The sequence below is a fragment of the Arachis ipaensis genome, chromosome B5 (assembly GCF_059453495.1).
Source record: "Arachis ipaensis isolate K30076 ecotype BB chromosome B5, ASM5945349v1, whole genome shotgun sequence".
NCBI classification, from domain to species: Eukaryota; Viridiplantae; Streptophyta; class Magnoliopsida; order Fabales; family Fabaceae; genus Arachis; species Arachis ipaensis.
The window spans coordinates 15822955-15841324 of NC_142440.1; the positions used below are offsets into that span (position 1 = coordinate 15822955).

Here is an 18370-nt window from a genome sequence, read left to right on the forward strand (position 1 = left end):
TTCTTTGGAAATTATTCAAGTGATCTGTCATTGATGTCTCATCTGTATACTTCAAAGCCAACAACTGCTTGATAAAAAACATCTTGTTATTCCCAGTTTCTCGAGCATACAATTGTTCAAGCTTAATCCAAAGGGTCTGAGCATGTGTCTCTCCAATAATATGGTTCAACACATTATTGTCAACTCACTGCCTAATATATCCACAGACTTGTCTATGCAACAAAGTTTAATCATCATCTGGTTTATCATTAGGCTTCTCTGTACCAAAAATTAGTTGATGAAAATTTTTGACATAAAGCAAATCTTCCATCTTTGACTTCCACAAATCATAATTAAGACCATTAAGAGTGATCATCCTACTAGTATTAATATTAGCTTCTATTGTTCACAAAATCATAAGCCCAGAAAAAATACCAACAAGCTCTGATGCCAGTATGAAAGAGTCTAGCAGTGGAAATGACACAAATTTTCAACACAAGAACAATATGAAAGCACTCATAACACAATATGGCAGCAACTATAACAAGCAAATATAGCAAGTAAAGCAATAACAAGAACATACCGAGATTTTAACGTGGAAAACCCCCTCAATGTGAGAGGTAAAAACCACGGATCGTCCAAATCAATAAAATAGCTCTACTATAATCAAATGAGGTACAAGAGAGTCTTAAACAAAGTACAAAAACGTGCATATAACCAGCTAAAACATCAAAACATCAAAGCACCAAAGCTTATAAATAAGAAGCAAGAAGATGAAAAATACCCAAAAATAGAGCTGTTGTTCGAAGCCTATTTCTCCCTCTGCAGACCTCCATTTAAAATTTTCACCGTTCAGAATGAACAACAAGATGTGAAAAATTTGCAGTCCAAATTTCACATCGATCCAACGGTGAAAGAATGAGAAACTGCTGTTCAAAGAATGCTGCTCTGTGTAAAAATGGAAAACCTATTTTCTCTCTTGCAAAGTCAATTTCTCCCACTGCAAATCTCCAATCAACATCTTCAATGACCAGAATGAAGAACAAGATGAGTGGAACACACAGTTCAAATTTTAAGCCGATCCAACGGTGAATGAATGAGAAACTGCCATTTGAAAATTACTGCTAAGCATAAAAACAGAAATTCTGTTTTCCCTCTTCTCTCTCACTTGGTGGCTATTCTCTCTCTCTCTCTCAAAAGACCTCAAAAAATCTGATTAGGGTTGTGACATAATAGGTGCAAAGAGACACCCTCAAAATATTGGGCTTGAGCCTCACAAAGAAGAGAAAAAATCCAACAAATTGAACAATATTAAATTAGAAATCGAAAAAGCAATACTGATAGGTATTAGAGATTAGGCTATACTAATACTACTACATTACATAAAAATCAACCATACCAAACTATTTATGATATTAATAATTAACTAATTTATCGTGCACAACATCAATCATACATTGTCATAAATTAAGCTAATACAATAGCCAAATCAAACACTAATTAATAACCAATAAAAAATTCATTGTCAACTATTAATTAATATAAATCATCTGAGACAAATCTAAAAATTGAAAAGTAAATAATTTTTTTTAGTTACCTAAAGTTCAGTCCTGATTCTTATATTAAGTTTGATGAAACTTAAAACAAAAAATTTGCATCGTCACTACTAACATTCAGTCACATGTTCACAAACCTCAAACTATATATGAACCAAAATCAAGCAAATACCAAAAGCACCTAAACCATAAAAACTTTGCACATATATTCACCAAATCTAAAATCCAAAACATCAGTCAAATACAACCATATACAAAATCAATCAACCAGCCACATGAGACACTAAGGCTACGTTTGTTTATAGAGACAGGGACACAAAGACATAAAATCGTGTTTGACAGAGGAGACATTGACAGAGATATTGTGTCCAGAGACACTGAATCAGTGTATTTTGTGTCCATCCTGACAGGAAGGACATAGAAACACTAACAAGAGACACAACTTATTTTTTATTTTTTCTTTTATTATTCTTGTTAATTTTTTATAATTATATTTTTCATTATTATATTTTTCGTCTCAAATTTTTTAAATGAAAAAAATGAGAATAAATTGAATTTTCATAATTTATTCTAGTTTATCACCAAATAGAATACAAAAACATAAAATTTTGTGTCTCTGTCCTTTATGTCTTATTCTCAGTGTCTTGTGTTGTCCTGTTCTCATAAACAAACGCAACCTAATTGACATTCAGTCATCATTAATCCAGAAACATAACTTAAATCAATAATTAACTCAGATAATAAACAAGTTAAAATTAACTCTGATAATTAACAACAATCAACTAATTAACTCAAAAAATAATTAACTCGAATAATAATAAACTTAGAATATTAATAACAATAAACAATAAGTTAATAATGAACTCAAAAAATAAATAAGTTAGTATTAACTTAGACAATTAACAACAATCAATTAATTAAGAACAAAAATTAGAAAAATGCAATTGGAAATTTTACATCTGCAGAACAATAAACAGAAATTAAAACAATAAATAGAAATTAGATTAATAAACACAGAATCATTAAAACAAAATTCAAAATCAAAATCATAAACAAAATTTTAAACATCGAATAATCAAAACAAAATTTAAAAAAACTCTAAATCAAAACAAAATTAAAAAACTCTAAATCTAAACTAATACATGAACTAAATCTGAAAAATAGTTAAATCTCTAATACAAACATCCTAATTACAAATTTTCTAATACATAACAAATTAAAATTGGATAAATTAGGGTTATGACTTCTTAAATAAATTAAAAAATTAGTAGGAATAAGGAGAAGGACAACATACCTGGAGGGAGAAAGGAGGCAGCTTCGTGTGACACATGGAGCAGCGGCGATAACAATGGCAGCAGTGGTGGAGCGACAAAAACGATGGCGATAGAGCGACCAACATAATGTAAGGAGTCCACGCAATCTTTGAACGTTTTTTGTGGTGGCGGACGGTGGTGAAGGGGTTTCCAGAAGTGGTTTGTTGGGAGAGAGAGGAAGGGGGAGAGAGAGAGAGAGAAAGGAGAAGATTAGAGAGAGAGGGAGTAATTCAGAAATGAGGGGAGAGGGTTCACAATTCGAATTTAGAACAAGATTTCTGTCGAATTTACCGGTGGATAAATCTGACGATAAGGCTTTACAAATGACCAAAATACAGCGTTCCATGAATTCGGATTACTGTCGGATTTATCGACTGGTAAATCCAACGGTAATAATCGCGCCAAATTTTCTTTTTTTCTTCTAATTATTTTCGGTGAATTTACCGTTGGAAAGTAAAATCTGACGGTAATTTTTTTACCCGACGAATTTATTGTCAAATCCACCGATAAATTCGTCGGTAAACCCACTACTAATGTCCGACGCTAAATTCGACGGTATTCAGCGTTTTTGTTGTGGTGATAATATTAGAATTTCTATTGTCTCAATCTTCTAAAAAAAAAAAAGAAATAATTTAAATAATAAAAAATTTCTAAAAAAAATCAAATTCAAATCTAAAAAATATTCTTATGTAAATTGATATATTAAATATATAATAGATATCTAGTTTAAACTTTAAAAATAAATAATTTATAATATTAGCGTTTAAAACACTAAAATAATAATTTATATGCACAAAAAGACTAATTTATCACGAATCTAAATTTTGTTAATTTATTATTGGCCAATAAATTGTTATATGCTTAAGACGATATGTGAATCTTAGACACTTACTAGTATTTTTACCTGTAATAACGTTACGAAAATATAAATATTTTGAAACTTTGGTGGCTTTATCATGATATTATAGAGATGGCAGAAAAAATTTATAGAATCAAAATACTTTTATAAAATATGTCGTATGGGACAAAAGTTCCTATCGGCTAAGAAGATCAGGATCTCCGTAGATAAAAAAATCAAATAATAATCTTTTTAGTTATTATTTTTATAGGAAAGAGTTTAATTTTTAACTAAAAATTAATTTTAACATTCATTATCTAAAACTTGAAAGAATTTAATATTTATATTTTTATATTTGATTAGTTGTTAAGTCTGTTGCCTAAATAAAAATAATTATTTTTTATATTTAATTTAAAAAAATATATTTTTTCTCTCTATATAAAAATATAATTAGATATTAGTATAAAAAAATTATATTAATAATTATAAATTTCACTTAATTTTTTTTAAACAATTGAATCTTGATTCTAATTATTAATCTTGATTCTAATTATTAATTACAGTATTAATATTTTTTTCAAATTATATGTAATAAATATTTGAAAAAAATAGAAATATAAACATTATAAAACTGAAACTAAATATAAAAACTAAAATATATCTCGTGACATAATTTAGTTTGTCAAAATAATAAATTAAAATGTAAATTATAAATTATATATAAAATGAGAAGAATAGAAAAAATAAAAAATAAATAAAAGAATAAAAAAAATTTATTAATTTAAAAAAAAATATTTTATTTTAATTTTAATAAAAATATTATATAATATATTTTAATTATTAAATTAATAATATAATATATTTAAATTTTAGTTTTAATTAAAAAATGTCATGTTATATATTTTAATTGTTAAATTCGTTTCACCAAAAAAATTTTTGTTGTTAGTTATTGAGAATATATAAGGGAGGTAGAAGTATAAGTACAAGTATTAACGTGTTACCTAGTAGCACCTGTTCATCAATCATAGAGTACGGGAAGAAAAAGGAGGAAACGCGGTGTTTTTGTTTTCCCTGATTTGGCCTCCTATTCTCATTCATTCTTCCCGTCGCCGTCACAAGCAGCAACTCTCTCTATATATTTATCGTTCACGGTTATCTTTCTCTCTTTCTGGCACCCTCGCACGCCTTTGAATCATTTTATTCCCTTTCATCGACCAACTTGCAATGCACAACACTCTAATTTAATTTCTTCACTCCGGTTTGATTTCCTTTTCCGATTCCGATTCCGATTCAAACGAGTGATCGGTCAATCTTCCAAACAAAATTACTAAAAAGGACCATGTAAAGATTAATAAAATTGGAGTCGTGTCTTTCGTTTTGTCCCCAAATTGGTTATGGTTATTTGATTTTGATTTTGATTTTGATCTTGATCTGATTCTCAGATGTCGCTGCAAGGAAAGCTGGACAGCTTCAAGAAGCAGCAGGCGAAGTGCCAGTCGACGCTGTCAAGCATCGCGGCGTCGAAGGCTGCCAATCAAAAACAGAAACAGAATCCTGCTTCGGCAGCAGCTTCTCCGGTGCCGGCAATTAAATTCTCAAATGACACAGAGAGGCTTCAACAGATCAACGGTATCCGCAAAGCCCCCGTTGGGGCTCAGATGAAGCGTGTCATCGAACTCCTCTATGAGGTACATCGATATCCATATCAAAATCACGTTGCTAACTGCATAATTTTTCTCTCAAGTAGTGTTTAGCCCTTTCAAGATTGGTGAATGTTGGAGGTTACTTAGTGATTGTTATGGTTGTGTTTGATTGCAGACAAGGCAGGCTTTTACACCAGAACAGATAAATGAGGCTTGCTATGTGGATATGAGGGCAAACAAAGATGTTTTTGAGAATATGAGGAAAAACCCCAAAGTCAAATTTGATGGGGAACGATTCTCTTACAAGGTATAATTTTGTTCATCCTTGTAATGTTGTATCTAAACCTTAATGTATTATAGGATGATGACAACCATTTCTTACTTTGGATTGTTATGCAATTGGCTTTGCTTCTGGTCTATAGTCGAAGCATGATGTTAAGGACAAAAGTCAGTTGCTTTACCTGATTCGCAAGTTTCCGGAGGGCATTGCTGTTATTGACTTGAAGGATTCCTATCCAGCTGTGATGGAGGACTTGCAGGTACATTGCTCTTTACTAGTTCAAATTTAATTGATGAGAATTTCTTAGCACTCTATTTCAGTCGGATCCGTGAAATACGGATAATTGTTGTATATCTAACCCCCATGTTGCCTTGGCCCTGTTGGGAAACTATCTCTATGTCACATACTTCATTCCTTTTCTCGGCTATGAATTTCTGGCAGAAACATGGGTACCAAAATCACACACCTTGAAAGCTCAAATGTTATGTGCAATAGTAGGGGCAAATATCCTGTATTTTTTTTTTAAAGGACCATTCCCTTTGTTTCTCTGCTGCTTATTTTCTTATTAATTTACATGATATTGAGATGGTAATAGAAGAGGAAACTGCTTTACCAAGCTTTCATTGAAATATGTAGAGAACAAAATAACTATTTGACCAATTTGAATTACAACATGTATAGATGTATTACCCTAAGATGATTTGGTGTGGTGAAGAGTCAAAAGCTAGTTTAAATAATTGGTTTCTCTTGGACTAAGAACTTATACAGCTATCAATCTCTAGGGTTTGAAAGCCGCAGGGCAGATTTGGCTGCTATCCAACTTTGATTCACAAGAAGACATTGCATATCCTAATGATCCCAGGGTACCCATTAAGGTTGATGATGACCTGAAACAGCTTTTTCGGGGGATTGAATTGCCTCGTGATATGCTTGACATAGAGAGGGATCTCCAAAAGAATGGAATGAAGCCTGCTACTAACACTGCAAAGAGGAGGAGTGCGGCGCAAATGCAAGGCATTACTCCCAAGGCCAAGCCCAAGGCTAAGAAGACCGAAATCAGCAAGAGGACTAAGCTCACCAATGCCCATCTTCCAGAGCTTTTCCAGAAATTGAAAGATTCCTGACTTAAATGAACTAATAACAATTGGTTGGTGAATTCTGGCTTGGCGTGAAATGGATCGTGTGTTTTCAACTCGTTCAGATGGTTTTGTCCTTTAAATTCTATTTAAAATACTTCTGGTTTTGGATGTACCCAATTAGTACGAGATAAACAATATTTGAAAGCGGCATGGTGCAAATTCAGGGCATTCCTTCTACAAGATTCCAAAGCAAAAGGGCAAAGGTGGCTAGTCCGATTTCACGATGGTTTCTCCGAACTTGAGGTCAGATCTTTGAGCCAAGGATGGATGGATGGGTTCATGGGGCCGAGAGATAATGTTAAGGAGGTTTCCACTGATCTGCCATGCTCTTAAACAAAATTTTCTTGTTTAAATATTTCAGTTTACTGCCGTAGCTCATCTTTTGGGTTTCACGGCTCACCCTAATGGGATGATGCAATTTATTTCAACTTCGAAACTTTCATATACACACAATTGAATACAAATTACTCTCAAGTTTGGCTCGTATTTCCGACTTACTTTGCTCCTACATGTTAGTTTAGTATTTATTCTAATTAAGTGCTTGTTTGTGTGTCATTAAGTTATTGAAAAAATAATTTTTTTAATAAAAAAAGCTTTTATTATTAATTTTTAGTGTATTTGACAAAATTTTAATAATAAAAGTATTAGCAATATAAAAAAATATTTTTTTAAGTTATAATGTATATTTTTTTAAAAGTTTTTTTTATTTAAAAAATATATCTTTAATATAATAAATAAAATAAAAATATATTTTTATATTATTATATCTAACTATAATTATTAAATAAAAAGATATTTTTATATGAAATATCTAAATATAAAATTATTTTTATTATTTTAATATATTTTTTAAAAATACCTTTTTTTAAAAACACACAAAAACAAACTCTAAATCTGTTTCCTTAATTAGTTTAAGGGTATTGATTGAGAGATTTATTACAAATAGAGAAGCAACTTATGGTAATCCTTGGTTTGCAAATTTGAAGTTGTGTGTCCTCATTGATTGAATAATATAATGTATAAGCTAAGGTGCTTACATGAATTACACAACTGACTACAACCTGCTACAAAAATGAATTAAAGCAAGTGCATGAGATCCAGGCCTACTATCAAGCTTTTGAATGTTGGTTCCTGGCAGCACTTCGTCGTGCACAGCATCCCACAAAGTATATAATTGACTGTCCATTGAACCAAGAAAAAGGTAATTGTAAAGCAGTATCATTTGGAAGGATAATAAACACAAGTATAAATGATCCAAGTTAATGTTGCAAGAGCATTAAAGAAGAAGATGTGAATGTCTTACCAAGACAAGAAATAAAGCAACATTAAAGATTGCAACAACTCTCCACTCAGTTTTCATGTATTGTGCCACGCCAGCCCTGGAAACAAAGTTTTGAGGATAAGAACACACATTAACATATTGGTACATGGAGGCATGGACTAATTACTACTAAGCATGCCATGCTTACTTGCATGAATCACAATCATAGCATTTGATGGCACGAGAATTTTTGTACAGCTTGCAGTCAATGTTGGAGCTAATTGGGTGAAAGGTCAAATCATAGTACGATGCATTTACAGCAGGATATCCACATCTGTGTTAACATAAAAGTCCCACAATATAGTAGGAAAGAAAAAAGATAACAAAAAATCAGTAATATTGAAAAAAAAATGTGAATTTGAATATGCTTAAACAGCAATCTTTGAATGGGTGGAACCTACTCAGAAGGTGGTCCGCAGCAACCAGCTTCAATTGGGGTCAATTTAGCTGATTTATATTGTTTAAGAGTCTGCAAAATATTACGAAATTATAATCAGAGTTATGTAGAAGATAGCTGATAATACAGTTAAACAGCTTGCTATAGACCTTGTATTTCTTGGAAAGTATACTGCAGTCTTCAGATTTGACTAGGCAACCCCTCAAGTGCTCCCAGTTATGAGAATTGTTAATCTAAAAATATAAGAGAAAATATCAATCAAACCCATGTTTTTAAATGCGATCTAATTCATTAGTTCTTTATGCTAATTAGTATCTTACTTGCTTGAGAAACCATGGACTATAATCTTGGAGTTGATATTCCTTATACCTAATCACAAAACAAAACTCTCATTCATGCATAGTCTGATCCACCTCAAGCCAACCACAGCATGTCCACAATAATGTGTACATAAATGAAATGAAATGATTGATTGAATCCCTTACCTCAAGCCAGCCACACTATGACCTGATCCATTATTAGTCACAATGAACCTGTCACAATGCCACATGACAAGGTTGCATAAGAGATAAGATCCACACAAGTACTTAACATTGAAGAAGCCAAATCATCATATATGATCAAAATAATAGAGAAACATTCACAAAAGAAAAAGAGAAAGTCTAACACATGTTGATGTTACAGAGAAGCTGCAATACTGAGGAATTTGTATATCCATTTGAAGAAACAATTTATGACTAAAAATCAAGAAGCCAAACAGAAGATGGTGAATGAATTTTCATACTTACGCCAGCACTGTGAAGATCAGGATTCCCACCAAGATGAAACACAGCATGATTAGATACTGCAAAATAAATGTCAAGGAGGATAACAATTCAAAATTTCTTACTGCTTTGAATTTAAGTAGCCATATTAAGTAGGAATCTGGTAATTGAGGATACAATCCATAACAGTATGGAGCTTCTTTTCAGAGCGCCTATGAAGCCAATCACGGATCTTTGAAAACATAAAAAGATTGCTTCTTAGAGGATTATAGATTAGCAGAAAAAGATTCAAAAAAAGCAAAAGAAAACAAGAAAGAATGCTTAGGTGAGGCTGACATGAAGAAAATGAATGCTCCAAGGCCGATCATAGGAACAGTAAGAGACTTTCTGCATCCATCATGATGATTGCTCATCCACATCCCAAATACTATAACTGCTATTGCCAAAAGCTGCAACAAGGATATTATGATGAAGAGACTCAATCATGGAACCAAAGAAAATGCTTGGATTCTGGATTATAGATTAGCAATTCAATTATCAGCATAAGTCTTGAAATAGCATGTGACATTTTATATTAAGGAGCTGAAATAAATATGGAGGTTTGAACTATCAAAGGGGAACATGCAAGAACAAAGACATAAAAAACATGAGCTCAAGAAGATAAATATGCAACACAAAAAACCGGAAACAACAGATTTGACAAGACATCAAAAGGGCATCATGCTTTTGAAAATGCAGCTTAAAACTGATAAAGAACTTGAAATAGAGAATAGAGAAAAGAGCATTGCATACATACCATGGTGATAAAGTTGATCCATTTGATAATAAAAGTGCTTGTTCCTACTCCCATTTGTCTTCCCTTTTCTCTTCTTTCCCCCTTGAAAATTGGAACTGTTGGAAAATTCTGTTTTGTTTAAGAAGCTTTGTTGTCTTTTCTTATTGCTTAGAAAATAAAGAGAGAGTAAGATAAGGTTAGAAGTTAGAAGGAAGGGTTCCTTGCGAGGCCTCGAAGTGGCACTTGCACTTCAAGAAAGAAGGGAAGGAACACAAGAAGAAAAGAGAAAGAGTGAAGGCATTGGAGGGAGGGGGCAGGGGCATTTTCGTCATAGGAAACAGAAAGAGCACGTGCTGTGGCTTGTGTATCTAATGTTCACGTCCACGTCAGCACTATCTAACACGCCACGACAAACAAAACAAAACATAACGGAACATAAAGCTGTCTTTGAATTTGGTTGTGGAATTCAAAGGTTGGTCTAAGTTGTGCTCACGGATTCCTAGTACAATCTCTTTGCGCATGCCTCCAACCTCTTCTTTTTCTGTGTTTCCTAAAACAAATGTTTAGTGTAAGTTAGATTTGTTTAACTCTAATATCAACTTGTTTATTTGAATAGCCACTTTATTTTCTGTCTCTCTTTTTTGCAACAATTAATATTTTCAACTGTTCCCGCAGAGCATCTTATCCTTTTCAATTGTATCTCTATCAAATCAAATACTTAAGCTAATGCAGAGATGACAATAGCTTATGAATTTATCATGATACTCAAATTGATGCAATTGAAATCAAGATTCTAATTGTTAAAATCACTTTTATCTTCCGACCATGATGATTAATGGAAACTCTACAATTCGTTCTTGTGAACTTAAATGCACTATGAACTATGAAGGCCAGAGAGTAAAGTTATATATATAAAACAAAGCATACATAGTGAAGACAATTGCTTCACTTATTTCTTTGTTCATATCAGTGATATAATAGTATATACACCAAGAGAAAATACAACATTCCAAAGCAAATTTTTAAATGAATATTAACAAGTAATTAATAACCACACCAATGACATTGTGATATTTTTGTAGTTAGCTAAACAGAAAAGCCTCATGCTTTAAAACATGCAAAGAATTTGGCTGGTGTACGACCACTACTACGAAACTTTGCAGCTGTTTCCTCTAACTCGATAAACTCTTCCCTCTTTTGAGCTTCAACCATTGCCCTTTTCTCTTCTGCTGACCTATGAATATCAGCTATCTTATTCTTCATCTTTTCTGCATATTCTGCTTTCTTTCTTTCTAAGTTTTCCTGTTAAAACAATTTTTTTAGTAATGTCATGTGTTAGTTGAACACATACAAGTCCTTAGTGAAATTTAAAAAAGCATAAAGAGGATTAAATTCTCTTTGTAAATGATAATCTATGTATAGTTACAAAAGTTGATGACCTCAATTATCTTGAGTTGTGCCTCCACTGAGGCTTTCTTTTTACTCTCCCACAATCCAACGGCTGAGAGCTTCTTGTATGCCCTGTTTGGTCATTTCACTTTCATCAAGCTCAGTACTCAATAATAGAGAATGGAGTTGGAAATTTGTCTCAATCAAATTTACATGGATAGGTTTGCAAGTGAAGTATATATATATATACTACCTTCAACTAATGGTCCATTTCAACACTTCAAAGTGATGCAAATAGCAATAAGAAAGCTTTCAAGGCAGTAAAACTTCAACAGAGAACCTCATTGCTTTCTTCCAAAATGTATATGAGGATATCAAGTTTTTAAAGCCATTCTTGATGTCAAAATTAAAGGCAGTGTAATTACCAATGGAGCCAAATAATTTCAAACCAATTTTTTCTTGTGAAGTATGTTAGAATAACAAACAAAATGAAGAAAAGCACATAATCTTGGACATTGCTGTGCATCTTGTATCAAGATAATCCAATGATACATGGTTCAAATTGTACAGAAATACAAAGAGAGGATAAAAGTGAAAGGAACTTATGATATGTTGTGGGTCCCACTAAATAAAGGTGTTTAAATTAAAAAGAGTTATTTTTTCTTTGTATTTCTGTACCATTTTATTCTGTATCAGAGTCATCACCTCAAATTTATGTTGCTAAATTATCATAGCACATGATTTACGAAGTTCAATTCAATATGCTTAACACATTGTCCAAATTCTAATTTATGGATGAAATTTAACTGAAAATAACTTCATACATAAAATTATATTTAGCATAACTTTCACTAACAAAGTAGGATGACTCATAAATTGATCTAATAGTATCTTAGATTTGGACTAGCAACAAACAAAGTTATACCAAGGTCAATAAGATCATTCCCAACATTTCTTTTGAATCTACTTACATGAATGGCTTATTGTATTCAAATGCAGTTAGGCATAGGTATAATATAGATTATGAAATGGGCACTTGCCTATTCTCTGCTTTGGTCTTTTCACTTTCTTCCCATGCTTTAATTAAAGCCAATCTTTTCTCCGAAACTACTCTTGCAAGCTCAGCATCTGATTAAACAATATGAAAATGATACCAAGCCATTAAATATTAAAAAAACTATTACAGATATTTAGTTAATAACCTCTGTCAACTGAATCCACTGTACCCTTGTTGCCACCAGAATCTTCAACCTCTGTAAGAAAAAAAAAATGACATGGTTGAAATAAATACTAGTATAGTATATGGCTATATGCAAAGTTGTACACACCTATTTCAAGTAATTTGTCTATTGTGTTCATTGTAAAATTACATGTTGAACTTAATTACATGTTGAACTTAAAATACAAAATAAACTCGTCTATAATAATTAATAAATTTAAGATACAGATATAAACAAAATAATTTTATTCTATGGACAAAATTGGTCTAGTTTAAAAAATTGGTGACAGGGTAAGCGAAGTTAGGAAGAAAAGCATGAAGTTGATTTCATGGAATAAAAACCTTAATGCCTTGGATCATAGACTTACTTTGAACAAGTGGAGCAGTGATGGCATGCTCTTTAGGCTCCTCCAGGCTCTGATGGCTCACAGCACTTGCAGTTGGAGGGTCTGGTTTCTCCAATTCCTTGACTTGAACAGAATCCAGAGAGTGTAGCTGTGATGATTCCATGTTGTTGTTCTTCTGAACTCAAACTCAAAAATTTGGCGGCAACAGAAAAGCTAAGGTTATTATGGGAGCAAAGCAAAGCAATGAATGAATAGAAGGATTGTTGTGTTAGAATACAACTATATAGGAACCAAGTAACAAATGGGATTAATTAAAAGTACAAATTATAACAAGGTGAAATTGAAGAACACAATTAACGTAGGGGAGCAGCGAAATTTCATGTTGGGTCCTGACAAAGATTTGCGGATATTCACGGCCTTCTTTCCTTAATTAATACTATTAGCTTAGTTACTACCTATGAATAAAGCCTCTACCAATATACTATTTATACACTCAACATTATTCTTTATATCTGTATAAAAATATAATTATTATCAGCTAACTGTATATTTTCAGATTGTTTTTAATTTATAAAATAAAAGAATGAGTATTAATTATTAAAAGACATTGATGTCAAAATAATATATATTATAATAAGTGCATGCATAGTGAAATTGAAAATTAATTTATTTTATTAAATAATTATCTTTGAGATTTATTATTATTGTTGTTGTTGTGAACCCCCGGAGACACAGAAGCAGAAGCTTAATATGGTCATGTTGGAAGTAATTGTAATCCAAAGTGTAAGGGTTCAGTTATTGTTAGTTGGTATCACACACGTTACGTTAACAAGAATTAAAAAATGCATATAAATATTAGAACTTTATTTTTTTTATTAATCAAATATAATTGTGCAAGCTTAACAAATAAAAAACAGACACATCCGTGCATAATAAAGACCATATAAGATAAGCTAAATCCCTACAATTTTAATTAATAGGATAATAATTTTTAAATTAAATTCTTTAATTTTTTTTAATAATATATATTAATTCTCATCCTAAACTCTAACAAAATTTATGGACTTATATGCATATTCAAAGATTTTATCGTTTACAAAAATGTATAATTATGTTCTTTTTTCATATGAACTTATAGTAATGATAGAATATCGAAATATTTATCGCATATACTACAATTACTTAGATTATAAGTAATTAGATTGTGAAACTTGTTCTTATGACTGTGTAAATTTTTTGAAGTAAAATATTTTTTATCACATTAGTCACACTCGTATTTTACATCTTAATCAAACATGATGAATAATATTCAATATTCAAATAAAAAAAATATGTAGAATAAAATTGTGAAGCAAATAGTAAGAATGGATTGCGAGAAGAAGTGAGGCCCTAGTTATTCAGCAGCTTGATTCTAGTTTGTTGAGTCTGCATCGAAATTTTGACTTCTAATAGATAGAAAGTAATATGAAATTGAACATTACTCACAATAATACACTCGCTATATAATTATTAAAGAGAAAAAAAAGAAAGAAAATGAATAATTGCTATGGATGTGAATTCCTTTGATTTTTAATTTTTTTAATTGAATATATTTTAATTTCACTCATTTATATAGTTTCCTAACTTCTATAAATAACAAGAGAGCATACTATAAAATAGTTTCCTATAAAAACTCCTTATAAAATAGTTTCCTATAAAAGCTCCTTAACTATCCACCATTTTCTCTCTTCCATCCTTTGTCTGCCTCCCTTTGTTTTCTCTCTGCTTTTCTTTTATTCTCACAATTCTCCACCTCGTTCACAATTTGAAATCTACTCAAATTTTGGACTATCAAAGTGTGGTATTCATATCCGGTTGCATCATTTTTACAATGACTGCCTACGTACCCTTGTTCAGGATCAAACCAATCGTAGTTCCTCTATTTCTCCATGTAATGCCTAACATGAAGTAATATTGAGCAATTCCAAACAGTGTTGGAACTTGTTTCCTGACATTAGTTTAGTCAACATATCAGCAGGGTTTTCATCTGTGTGTACTTTTATAAGAGAAATATTACCTTTCTCTATAACATCGCGCACGAAGTGATATCTTACATCAATATGCTTGGTACGAGCATGATGAACCTAATTTTTAGCTAAATGAATTGCACTTTAACTATCACAACTCAGATTCACGCAATCTTGCTTCAACCCCAAATCATCTAGAAGACCCTTTAGCCACAATGCTTCTTTCACCCCTTCTACTACTGCCATGTACTCATCCTCTGCAGTAGATAGTGCCATTGTAACTTGTAACATCGATCGCTAACTAACTGGAGCACCTTGTATTTTATATACATAACCAGTCGTAGAACGTCTTCTATCTAGATCACCAGCATAATCAGAATCAACAAAGCCGCTGATTTGACATGATTTTTCCACTAAAGCATAAACCTGTGTCAATGGTACCCTTCAAGTATCTTAATATCCACTTGACTGCTTCCCAGTGTGCCTTACCTGGGTTTGCCATGAACCTGCTAACAACACTGATTACTTGTGAAATATCTGGGCATGTACACACCATAGCATACATTAGGCTACCGATTGCACTAGCATAATGTACATTTTCCATGTAAGCCTTATCCTCTGCTATTGTGGGAGATTGTTTACTAGAGAGCCTAAAATGTGGAGCCAACAGCGTTACCACCGATTTAGCATTTTTCATTTCAAACCTTTCAATGACGCGCTCAATATATCCTCTTTGGCTCAAGAACAATTTTTGGCTTGATCTCTCTCTTTTAATTTCCATGCCTAATATTTTCCGTGCAGCACTCAAGTCTTTTGTTTCAAATTCTTTACCAAGTTGAACCTTTAACATATCTATCTATACCTTGCTCTTAGAGGCAATAAGCATGTCATCTACATATAATAGAAGATAGATATAATCACCTCCAGGAAGCTTACGAATGTATACACAACAATCATAATTACTTGTGAAAAAACCTTATTTTAACATAAAGGAGTCAAATCGCTTATACCATTGCCGAGGAGATTGTTTCAATTCATATAGCGATTTCCTCAAACGACATACCTGACTTTTTTTACCCTCAATCTTGAAACCCTCAGGTTGATACATGTAGATTTCTTCCTCTAAGTCACCGTGCAAGAATGCAGTCTTCACGTCTAGTTGTTCCAACTTAAGATCACCATGAGCGACAAGACTTTAAAGCACCTGTATGGAAGTGTGTTTCACCACAGGAGAAAATATCTCATTGTAATCAACACCTTCTTTTTGTGCAAATCCCTTTGCTACTAACCTAGCTTTGAATCTTGTACCATCTGACTTAGTAGGATCTTCTTTTCTTTTATACACCCACTTACAACCAATTGCAGTATTTTCTACGGGCAATGGGACCACATCCCATGTCTTGTTCTTATGAAGAGATTGCATCTCTTCCTCCATAGTGACCAACCAACTCTCTCTATCTTTATCTTTGATAGCATGTTTGAAGGTGACCGGCTCATCATCCTCCACTGAGAGTGCATAATCTACCAAGTTTACCTGCCTATAATGTCTCAAAGGCTTGTCTAACTCGAACTTCTGAACAAATTTATAATTCCTCTTTGGCCTAGTAGATGCCAAAGAATCCTGCTGTTGCTACTGTTGTAATGCATATGCATTTTCTCGCTGAATTTTCTCATGATCAAGTTCATCCTCTACGTCATCTCGAGTAGCATTAGGATGCTCTACCTGAATATTACTAGAGTCTATTTGTTGGTATTTAGACTCTATCTCTACCACTTGAGTATTTAAAGTTTTTCTAACATCACCATCATCTGGTACCATATCTTTAGACAAAGCTACCATAGATCGTTCATCAAAGGTAACATCCCTGCTAATTACAAACTTAGAATCATTTACACTCTAAAGGCGATAGCCTTGAACCCCTCTTGGATACCCCAAAAAGATTGCCTTCTTAGCTCTATCATCAAGCTTATTATCTTTGACATGATAATAGGTTGTGCATCCAAAGACTCTGAGTTTCTCGTAATCTGCATGTTCCCCTGACCACACCTTATAAGGTGTGTCTCCATCTAGAGAAGAATGTGGGGATCGATTCACTATGTAGCAAGCTGTAGCAACCGATTCTGTCCATCATTCTCTGCCTAACCCGGAATTAGAGCGCATACACCTTGCCTTCTTAAGTAGCGTACAATTCAGTCGTTCGGCGACTTCATTCTGTTGTGGTGTTTCTCTAACTGTCCAGTGTCTTGCAATGCCTTCTCGGTCACAGAACTCCTTGAAATCCCCATCCGTGTACTCTGTGCCATTATCAGATTGTAGAGTTTTCAGCTTCCTACCTGTTCGGTTTTCAACCATTGCTCTCCACTGCTTAAAAGTATCGAATACCTTATTCTTATGTTTGAGGAAGTAAATCCAAACATACCTGGAATAATCATTAGCAAAATTAACAAAATACCTGGAACCACCATTGGAAGTAACTTTAGCCGGGCCCCAAACATCAGTATGCACATAGTCTAACAATCCTCTGCTTTTATGCTTGCTTGTAGAAAACTTCACTCTATGTGCCTTTCCATACACACAATGCTCACAAAATTTCATTTGTGGTTTCTTCATATTCTTCAGCAAACCTTGTCCACAAAGCAATGATAGACCTTTCTCTGACATATGTCCAAGCCGCATGTGCCATATTCTTGTGCAATTTGTTTGATCTCTACTTCTACCGATTCCAACTGCTAACTCACCTGTGACTGTTGTCCCCAAAAGAGAATAAAGATTACCGTGACGAACTCCCTTCATCACTACCAAAGAACCACGAACAACTTTTAGTACCCCATTTTTCGCAACTATTTTGTAGCCATTTTTCTCCAACAAACCTATGGAGATAAGATTTTTCTACAAGCCTGGAATATGCCTCACATCCTTTAAGGTTCTTACTCCTCCATCATGCATCTTGATTCTTATAGTACCCAACCTCATAGTTTTACAAGCATGATCATTGCCCATTAAAACCGTGTCACCATTTATGCTTTCATAGGTAGTAAACCACTTCCTATTTGGACACATATGGTGAGAGGCTCTTGAATCAAGAATCCACTTATCGAAGATTTCATAAGATTGTTCTGTTACAGAGTAACAATCCTCCTCATCATTTGAGATGTAGCTTGCTTCTTGCTTTTCTTTTGGGTTGTCGTTGTTCTGTTTCTTGAAAGTTATCTTCTTATTTGGACAATTTGCTTTGAAATGTCCAGCCTCACCACATTTAAAGCATGTTCTCTCCATGTGAGGTCTAGATTTTGGCCTAGACTTTCCACGCTTATTACCTTTTTCTCTTTTATTAGTCCTTCCTCTAGTCACGAACAATCCTTGTGCTTGATCATTATACTCTCTTCCATTTGAAGATGACATT

At 32.9% G+C, this 18370-nt stretch overlaps 3 protein-coding genes across 5 annotated transcripts; 1 reads left to right on the top strand and 2 right to left on the bottom strand.

Moving 5' to 3' along the window:
• Positions 1-4664: 4664 nt before the first annotated feature.
• On the top strand, positions 4665-7231 carry LOC107643063 (transcription initiation factor IIE subunit beta). Of its 2 annotated transcripts, none has more exons than XM_016346611.3 (5): positions 4665-4837; positions 5129-5374; positions 5505-5636; positions 5752-5868; positions 6392-7231. In XM_016346611.3, exons 2-5 carry the CDS (start codon positions 5129-5131, stop codon positions 6731-6733), a joined length of 837 nt encoding a protein of 278 aa, XP_016202097.1. In that variant the 5' UTR covers positions 4665-4837; the 3' UTR covers positions 6734-7231. The 2 variants fall into 2 exon arrangements, with proteins under 2 accessions (XP_016202097.1, XP_016202098.1); XM_016346612.3 differs by having other exon boundaries at positions 4675-5027.
• Positions 7232-7719: 488 nt separating this feature from the next.
• LOC107641713 (tetraspanin-10) lies at positions 7720-10269 on the bottom strand. The gene is made up of 11 exons (XM_016345182.3): positions 10027-10269; positions 9567-9679; positions 9408-9462; positions 9255-9310; positions 8952-8999; positions 8787-8835; positions 8616-8699; positions 8471-8538; positions 8218-8343; positions 8052-8127; positions 7720-7926 (listed from the first exon to the last, which is right to left on the bottom strand). Exons 1-11 carry the CDS (start codon positions 10078-10080, stop codon positions 7858-7860), a joined length of 798 nt encoding a protein of 265 aa, XP_016200668.1. The 5' UTR covers positions 10081-10269; the 3' UTR covers positions 7720-7857.
• A 606-nt stretch (positions 10270-10875) lies between these two features.
• On the bottom strand, positions 10876-13674 carry LOC107641714 (remorin 1.4). Of its 2 annotated transcripts, none has more exons than XM_016345183.3 (5): positions 12982-13674; positions 12597-12647; positions 12435-12522; positions 11445-11526; positions 10876-11307 (listed from the first exon to the last, which is right to left on the bottom strand). In XM_016345183.3, the coding sequence occupies exons 1-5, from the start codon at positions 13121-13123 to the stop codon at positions 11107-11109; spliced, it is 564 nt and encodes a 187-aa protein (XP_016200669.1). In that variant the 5' UTR covers positions 13124-13674; the 3' UTR covers positions 10876-11106. The 2 variants fall into 2 exon arrangements, with proteins under 2 accessions (XP_016200669.1, XP_016200670.1); XM_016345184.3 differs by having other exon boundaries at positions 12621-12647; positions 12982-13261.
• Positions 13675-18370: the final 4696 nt, after the last annotated feature.

Bases quoted from the DNA above. Each gene is read 5' to 3' on its own strand.
- LOC107643063 (XM_016346611.3), top strand. From the start codon at position 5,129: ATGTCGCTGCAAGGAAAGCTGGACAGCTTCAAGAAGCAGCAGGCGAAG. The intron at 5,637-5,751 runs GTATAATTTTGT...TCTGGTCTATAG, and splicing joins GGGAACGATTCTCTTACAAG to TCGAAGCATGATGTTAAGGA. The intron at 5,869-6,391 runs GTACATTGCTCT...ATCAATCTCTAG, and splicing joins CTGTGATGGAGGACTTGCAG to GGTTTGAAAGCCGCAGGGCA.
- LOC107641713 (XM_016345182.3), bottom strand. From the start codon at position 10,080: ATGGGAGTAGGAACAAGCACTTTTATTATCAAATGGATCAACTTTATC. The intron at 8,539-8,615 runs GTCTATAGCAAG...AATATTTTGCAG, and splicing joins TACTTTCCAAGAAATACAAG to ACTCTTAAACAATATAAATC. The intron at 8,344-8,470 runs GTAGGTTCCACC...ATGTTAACACAG, and splicing joins TGCTGCGGACCACCTTCTGA to ATGTGGATATCCTGCTGTAA.
- LOC107641714 (XM_016345183.3), bottom strand. From the start codon at position 13,123: ATGGAATCATCACAGCTACACTCTCTGGATTCTGTTCAAGTCAAGGAA. The intron at 12,648-12,981 runs GTAAGTCTATGA...TTTTTCTTACAG, and splicing joins CACTGCTCCACTTGTTCAAA to AGGTTGAAGATTCTGGTGGC. The intron at 11,527-12,434 runs GCAAGTGCCCAT...ATGACCAAACAG, and splicing joins AAGACCAAAGCAGAGAATAG to GGCATACAAGAAGCTCTCAG.